This window comes from Harpia harpyja, chromosome 10 (assembly GCF_026419915.1).
Source record: "Harpia harpyja isolate bHarHar1 chromosome 10, bHarHar1 primary haplotype, whole genome shotgun sequence".
Classification (NCBI taxonomy): domain Eukaryota; kingdom Metazoa; phylum Chordata; class Aves; order Accipitriformes; family Accipitridae; genus Harpia; species Harpia harpyja.
Window position 1 is genome coordinate 30,255,496 of NC_068949.1, and position 7,957 is coordinate 30,263,452.

General features: G+C 70.7%; 1 protein-coding gene across 2 annotated transcripts; it reads right to left on the bottom strand.

Annotated features, from left to right (window-relative positions):
* Window positions 1–4,574: 4,574 nt before the first annotated feature.
* Window positions 4,575–6,323, bottom strand: NKX2-3 (NK2 homeobox 3). Of its 2 annotated transcripts, none has more exons than XM_052799589.1 (2): window positions 5,862–6,323; window positions 4,575–5,215 (listed from the first exon to the last, which is right to left on the bottom strand). In XM_052799589.1, exons 1-2 carry the CDS (start codon window positions 6,202–6,204, stop codon window positions 4,575–4,577), a joined length of 984 nt encoding a protein of 327 aa, XP_052655549.1. In that variant the 5' UTR covers window positions 6,205–6,323. The 2 variants fall into 2 exon arrangements, with proteins under 2 accessions (XP_052655549.1, XP_052655550.1); XM_052799590.1 differs by having other exon boundaries at window positions 4,575–5,211; window positions 5,852–6,323.
* Between the last annotated feature and the right edge of the window lie 1,634 nt (window positions 6,324–7,957).

Sequence of the window (7,957 nt, forward strand, 5' to 3'; positions counted from 1 at the left end):
GGCACTCGGGCACCCCCAAACCGAGCCAACACCAGACGCAGAGCCCCCGCGGTGTGGGGTGGCGGGGACAGAGGGGTCCCGGTACCTGTCGCTCCCGGTCCCCGGGTGCTGGCCGATAGATGGCGGTGGCGTATCTCGCTTGGGGACAAGCCCCGGGAGCAGTGTCCCTCCTGGCAGCCCGGGGGACCTGGGGTTCCCAGGCAGCACCCCGCCGGCAGCCGGGAACCCCCTGGCCCCGGCACCACCCGCCCGCAGCAGCCCCGGGCACGGCAAAGGGTCGTTCCCGGGAAACGGTCTGTGGATTTTATTGCCCAGGCAGGGTAGGGTGGCTCGGTGCAGCCGGGAAGAGCTCTGGCAGGGCCCAGGGAAGGTCTGGCCTTCAGCAGCGCTCCGCTCTGGAGGGGACGAAGATGCAGCCCCCTTCTCTGGAGGGGTCATGTGAATCCCTCATAGCAGCACTGTGCCTGGTCTCACCGTTGCAGGGAGGAGAAAAGGAGCAGCTGAACTATGCGAGTCCCCCCACCCCGCTTAGTCAGGTGTAGTCATCTTGTCATGCACGGGACAGGCTGCAGGACTGGGGAGGGTCTGTGGCCATCAGTGACTCATCCAAGGAAGGGAGACAGGTCCCTGGCCCTCATGTTGGCCGGCAAGTAGTGGGAGAAACCCTTGCTGGAGGCTCCACAGCACAAGTACCAATATTTTAATTTAATTACCTGATCCATGGCCAGCCACAGCTTTCTTGGCATTGGAGAGTGCTTGTGTGACAACCCCGCATTGCCACTGCCAGGAGGAGCTTCCAGCATCTCCGAGCCCCGACGGCTCCGCAGAGCCCCAGTGGCCAGGCAGCCTCGGCAGCTCCCAGCATGCAGCATGGGGTGGCTGTGGTGGGAATTGCTGCAGAGCAGGAGCTGCCACTCCAACCCAGACCCAACACAAAGGGGCAAGAGCTGGGCACCACCCCAACACACAGCTGGGTCCCCGGGCTCCCGGCCCCAAGGCAGCGGGAGGTGGCTGTGCCTGAGTTGAAGTAGATGGGAGCAGAACTCAGCAAGGTCTGCCCAGGTCCGTGGGCAGCCTGGCCGGCCTCGCTGGGAGCAGGTGTCTCGCTCCGCACCCAGGCGAGCTCCTTGCTGACGGCAGCGAGTAGGTGGTGAAGAGAGAAGGATGAAGGGCATGAGGGGGAAGGATGACCGCAGCGGTGGGGGGAGGAATGGATAAAGTTGTCAGGAAGGAGAGGAAACCAGAGCACATCTGTGCTGCTGCAGGGGGAACCGTGCTGCTCCCGTGTGATCCTGAGCATGACGGAAAGGCCACAGAAAACCAGCTAGCACTGGGATTTGGATAGAGCCTCCCTAGCAACCACTGGACAGAAGGAAGTTCTGCTCATGGGCTCCTCCTTGGCCAGGAAACTTGAATGAAGCCCATGCACAGAGTGGGCCTGAGGCCTGGTAGTCAAAGCCTGGCTGCTCCAACAGTCCCTCCTTTGCTTTAAGTCAGTGCATTGTCTTAAGAGAATCTCGTCCCTGCCCAAAATCAATCAGCACCTTCCTGCCCTGACTCCCAAACAGCAGTAAATCCCCCGCTCAACCAGGAAGAAACAACACGTGCCCTCCGCCCCTTGACCATGGCCCTCCTCACCCCTCCCTCCCCAAGGTCCCTCTGGCCATGCTGCCACCGCAGTGGGACTATGCCGAAGGGATTTCCACCAGCACCCTGCGCCTCTCGCCTCTCACCCCACTGGCAGCACCCCACTTTGCCCTTGGGCACAGGGGACGGGGTGCATCACGGGCAGCCACTGCCTCCAGCGCGGCCGTGCAGCAACTTCCCTCCATTGTGTCTCCCCTCCCTGGGCAGCCCATCCAATCTGCAGTCTCCCACCATCTCCCTCCCACCGGTCATCGCCGGCTGTTCCTCCTCTTTGGAGTGCTTCACTTCCGCCGCCCTGCTCCGGGTCCTCCGGCATCGCCATCTCTTTGTGCTGCTCCATCTTCCCCATCAGCTCGGGGGCTTTGGGCGAGAGTCTGCAAAGGGGTCCCTCCCACTAACCCTCTGCCCTCCCCTCAGTCTGAGCTGGTGGGACAGCTGGGATCTGTCCCAGGAATGGGGCTCGCTGTGGTAGACATCCAGAAACTTCCACTGCCATGCCACATCGGCCCGCAGCCGGGCCTCTCGGCATTCCCCGGCTGGGCACTGCTCCAGCTCTGCATGGGGAGAGCAGGGCTGGGGAATACACGCGGGTGTCACCAGCCGTTAATGGGGTGAGCTCAATACTGACCTCACGCCTATGGCAATGCTGGGCACTGGTGGTGCTTGATAATGCTGGTACTGCCTGGCATCGCCTCTTGCAACACGGCTGTGGGGTCCCCGTGTGCCCCTTTGCTTTACTTAGCTGTCCATGCTCCAGAGACTCTGGCTACAGATGTGGGCAGCATGTTCCACACCAGGGTTCCGGTCTCATCCGGAGCCCCTGGGTGCTGCTGGGGATGCAGTGGATTTCTAACCAGCTGCCACGTACTTGGAGGGGATGTGCTAAGCTGGAGCTCCTCTCGCACACCCTGATTTTGGAGGAGCTTGTATTGTGGTTATAATTCCTCTGGCTTGCATGCTGAGGCAGGAACTCACACGGGTCCCCTATTTTTGCAGACAACAACCTGGCAGAACATGGAGGAAAATGCAACTCTTTCCTATGGCAGAGACAAATCTCCCCAGCCTGACTGCTGCTGCAAAGAGAGAGCATTACCTATCTTTGTTCTTGGCTATCCTGTTTCTACCCACGAGACCACAGGGCCCTAACCACTCATCTCCGAAAGCCAAGAGCAGGGCCTGGGCTTCCTCTCCCGCGACACCTTGCTGCCATCCAGCAAACAATCGGCTGGGCGTGCCGCATCCTCTCCCAGCACTGGCCCAGCAAAGCCTGCCGGCCTTGGGGTGGCTCACGGGACAGCGGGGTGCCGTGCCGTGCCGAGCCAGGGCTGGGAGCCGGGGCCTGCTGGTTGCCCACTCTGTCCCCCCGGTGCTGCAGTGGAAAGAATTTCTCCGGTTCCTTTGCAACAGCAAACCCCAAGGGTGCACGTTCAGCTCGTGTGGTGCAAACGTGCAGCGTAAAACCGGGTTTAGCAGCGTGAACGGTCGTTACCTGCTGCTTCTGCAATGGCAGGCTACAAAACCTGGTCTCTGCTCGTGGCGGAGGGCCCGACGAGCGACACGCATGGGGAGGGCAGGGGGAGGACACGGTGGGCATCGCTGGGCGAGGGGGGAGGCATACCGAGCCCCCGGGCTGCGGCCGTCCGGCGGCTCCGAGACGGCTCCACTGCAAAGATCTTTGGGAGCTCCAGTGCCGCAGCCGGGGAGACCTGCGGGACGGCGCGGGAGAGTTCCCGGCGCCTCCGGTCTCCGCTGTCGCCCCGGGCGAGCCAGACCGGGCTCCGCGGGTGTCCAGCCCTCCCCGGGCGCGGCTCCGGCTCCGGCTCCGGCGGCGCTGCTCGGCGGGACCCGCACGGCAGAGGCATGGCCGCGGCGGCGGGGCCGGCACCGCCCCGGGGAGCTCCGCGGCGGCGGCGGCGGGACGGGGCGGCCCGGGACGGGACGGGGCGGCCCGGGGGCGACCCCGCGCCGGTCCCGCGGGTCTCGGGGGCCTCGGCCGCCCCCTCCCCCTGCAGCCGAGCGAAATGGCTGAACATGGAGCAATAATGCCCCGGCATTCAGGCTGCCCGGCCCGGCCGGCCCTAATCAGCGGCCCGCGGACCCCCCTCCTCTCCCCCTGCGCTCCCAGAAAGGGGAACAAAACCCAGCACGTTTCTTCAGCCCCCGCGCATAAAGCGCCGGGCCTGGGCCTCAGTGGGGGGCAAAGCGGCCCGTCAATCTCGGCGCCGGGGCCCCTTTGTCCCTCGCCTCCCTGCCACACCTTTTGTTCCCGAATCCAATAAGCGCCTATTCCCGCTACCTTCCTCGGCGGCTCCTTTCAGCGCCGGCCCGGCGGCCACAATGGGCCCGGCTCTGAGCTGCGCGGCCCCATTCAGCGCCCTTGGCACGCTCACAAGCCGGCCGGGCCGCCCTGCCCCGCGGGCAGGCCGCTGCGACCGCCCCGCCGCCGGACGCGGGCACGGGCACCGGCCGCTGGGCGAAGGAGGAGCGGGCGGCAGATATTGCACCTGGTTTATTGACTGACTCGGCGAGCTGGCGCTGGCAGTAACCGATACAGAGTAGAGGGGCCGCGGCACCCCCGGGCCCCGCCGTCGGCTTTTTACAAGCAAAGCTGCTCCGCTGGCGCGGCGCGATCGGCTCCAGCCCGGCCCGGCCCGGCCGTCGCGGCGGCTCCGCGGGGCGGCGGCGCTTGGCTGCGAGCTCGGGCGGCCCCGTCCCGCCCTGCCGCGCCGCTCCACTCCGCCCGCCGCCGGCCCCGCACCGCGGCCCGCGGGAGCGCCGGGGTCCCGCCGCGCCGTCCTGCCGCCGCTGCCGCCGCTCCTGGGCGCGCGTTGCGCGGCGCGCAGCCGGGCTGCGGTGCGGATGATAACGGGGCCCCGGAGCCGCCGGGCCGTCCTGCCGGTCCGCCCCCGGCCCTCAGTGCGTGCGGGCTACCAGGCCCGGATGCCCTGCAGTGCGCCCTGGCTGCAGGAGGGCCCCGCCGCCGCCTGGTGCAGCGGCTGGCCGCCGCCGCCGAAGCCCCCCAGGCCGCCCACGTTCACGAAGGGGCCGGCGGCCGCCGCCGGGCTGCAGGCGGCTTGCATGGAGGCGCCGCCGGTGCCCGCCGGGTAGGTGCAGCCGTAGCCGGGGTTGTAGGAGGCGGCGTTGCCGTAGCCGTAGGTGGGGAAGCCGTTGTAGGAGTAGGGCCCGTTGTATGCCGAGCTGTAGCCCTGCGACCCACCAAGGCACGGCTTGCCGTCGCGGACCAGCACGGGCACGGCCACCCTGCGCGGCGGTGGCGGGGCCGCGGGGCCGCCCAGCTCCAGCGACTTGTCCTGCCGCTGCCGCTTGCACTTGTAGCGCCGGTTCTGGAACCAGATCTTCACCTGCGTGGAGGTGAGCTTGAGGCTGCTGGCCAGGTGCTCCCGCTCAGGCGCCGACAGGTAACGCTGCTGCTTGAACCGCCGCTCCAGCTCGAAGACCTGCGCCTGGGAGAAGAGGACGCGCGGCTTCCTCCGGCTCCGCGGCTTCGGCCTCTCCGCCTCCTCCGCCTTCTCTGCCGCATCCAGCGGCTTCTTCAGGACGCAGCTCTCTGCACGGGGGAGCACAGGTCACGGCTGCGCCTCGCCGACGCCGGGCGCTCGCTGCTCCCGACGGGCCCCACCGGCGGGCGAGAGCCCCGCGCCGCTCCCTGGCCGGCTACGCGCCCGTCGGGGAACGACGGTGCAGGCGGGGAGGCGGCGCCGGGACCGGCCGCCTCCGGCGCCGCCTGTGTTTGCGAGGGGCCGGTCCGGGCGGCGGGACCGGGCGCGTTCCCGCGCCTCTGGGCCGGCTGCGGCGGGGCGCTGCGGCACCGCGGGACCGAGCCCCGGGCCGCGCCGGGCACCTGCTCGGCCGCCTCGCTCCCCGAGGGCCCCGCCGCAGCGGGCGCAGGTTGGGCCTAACCCGCCCCGTTCCTCCCTCTCCGCTACCGAAACTGCGGAGCGCGGGCCTGATCCGGCAGCTCCGGATCGGGGCCCTGTGGAGGCGCTTCTCGGGGGGGGCGGCGAGCGGCGGCGGGCGGTGGCAGCCCCACGACGTGCCAGTCCCGGCTCGACATGCCCAAGGGACGCGGCGGCGGGCACCGGGGCTTCGCAGGGCGATGCCCAGCGGGCTGGGAACGCACCGCGGGGAGCGAGCGCGGGCCCGTCCCGGCGGGGCGGTGCGGTGCGGGGCAGCGCGGCGGGGCCGATACTCACTTGGGTCGCGGGCCGCGGGGTCCAGCTCCTCTCCCGGGCCGGGGGCCTCGCAGGAGCCGCGCAGCACGGCGTGCACGTAGTTGTCGGCGGAGATCCGCGCGTCCGCCTGGCCGCCGGGCGCTGCCATGGGGCTCAGGTAGGACAGCTTCTCCTCCTCCTCCTCCTCCTCGCCGTCGGAGAAGCGGGCGCCGTCGGCGGCCGCCAGCAGGCAGGCGGCGGGGTGGAAGTGGTGCTCCAGGTGGTGCGGGAGCTGGGCCCCATAGCGCGGGTCCTGCTGCTGCTCCAGGTTGAGGATGTCTTTGACGGAGAAAGGGGTGGAGGTGACGGGGCTCGGTAACATCATCAGGGCAGCGCAAGCGGCCAGGCAGTCCCGCGGGCCCGGCGGCGCTCGGGCGGCGGCTCGGCGGGGAGCGCCGCGCCCGGTGCGGGGGGAGCAGGCAGCGCCGAGAGACGAGGGGCCGCGCCTGCTCCTGTCTAAGTTGCCTCCATTAGCCCGGTGCTGGGGGTCTGCGTTTTGTTACAGCTTCTGCAGGGACAGCCAAGGGCTCGGGAGCCTCCTCTGCCCCGGGCCGGCACGTCACGGCGAGGAGGGGCCGGGGGCCGGGGGCGGCCTCGCCATTGGAGGGAGGGGGAGGCAGAGCCGGCCCCCTGCCCGGCTCCGGCCGCCCGGCCAGAAATAGCAATGTATTAAGGCTGCGCTCGGGGAGGCCGCTTCCCCGCAGAGCGCCCCGGCGGCCCGGCACCCTCCCCGCGGGCGCGGGGACGGTGCGCCGGGGTCGGGGTCCCCGCAGAGAGCCGCGGCCGCCGCGCCTCCCAGTGCTAAGCACGCGTAGGTAGGTAGGGACCCCCGCCCCGGCGCGCCCCGCCGGCCCCTGCCCGCACACGGCTCAGCCCGGCCCCGGGAGGGGCGAACACGTGCGGCCCCGCCGGCCCGGCCTCTCCGCCCCGCCAGCACGGCCGCCCGGCTCCGCAAGTGCCTCCCGCCGCCCAGGACGCGGCGCGGAGCGGAGCTTCGCCTCCGCCGCCCCGCACTCCTCCCGCAGCCGACGACGGCCCCGCCGTCCCGGGCGAACGGTAGCCGCGCGACGTACATGTAGCCGACCCGCTCCGAATCCCCCCGTGCTCCCGCAGATGCCCCCGCAGATCCCCCCGCGACGGGCCAACGTGCCGCCCGCCCCGGCTCGCCGTAGCCGGTGCGCAGCGCGCCCGCCCGGGGGAAGGCGTGCTCCGCCGCCGCCGCTGGATCGGTCCCCGCAGCCCCGCGACAGCCAGGCCCGGCCGGGCCGGGCCGGGCCGGGGCGGGCGGGCAGGCCGGGGCCGCGATGCCGCGGGGCTGGGGCAGGGAGGGCTACCCCGCGCCCTTCCGCGTTTCCTTTCGTTTTCTTTCGTTTTCTTTCGTTTCGTTTCGTTTCGTTTCTCCGGCCGGTAACGGGCGGCGAGCGGCTCCGCGGAGCCACCACGCCGCCGTCCCGGCGGGTAACCCACCGAGCGAGCCTGTCGAGCCCCATCCGTACCGCGAGGTCCCCGGCCCCGGGGCTGCGCCGAGCACCGGCCCAGCACCCCGGTGCGGCGCGGCGGGGGTTGCCGCGACCCCGCGGCCGCGCCCCGCGGCCCCCGGGCCCCTCCGAGGGCTCAGCGCCGCCGCGGCGCGGGGAGCGGGCGCACCGAAGGCGGGGCGGAGGGTCCCGGCAGAGAGATTTCGTTGTGATTAAAATCCTGCCGCCCCGCAGGGCTCGGATCGGCGCCGAGGCGAGGCCACGGGGAGCCGGGCGCGCACGCCGGGCAGGTGAGTGTCCCGGGGCCGGGGCTTCGCAGGGCCTTCCCGGGCGCTTCTCTCGGGTCGTTACCGCCCGGCGGCTCCGCCGTTTACCGGCTCCCGCCGCTCCGCACGGCCCCGAGAAAGCCATGTAGCGGCGGCGCGGCCCGGGACGAGAGCCCGGGCCCCGCGCACTTCGCCACAGCTCGGGCGTTCCCGGTCCCCCGGCGGGGCCGGTTCCCGTTCCCCCGGCGCGCCGGATCGTTCCCACCGCGCCGCTGCAAACCCCTCGCCGTAAATCGCGGCGGGTCGGTCTCTTCTCGCCGCTTCCCGCCCACTC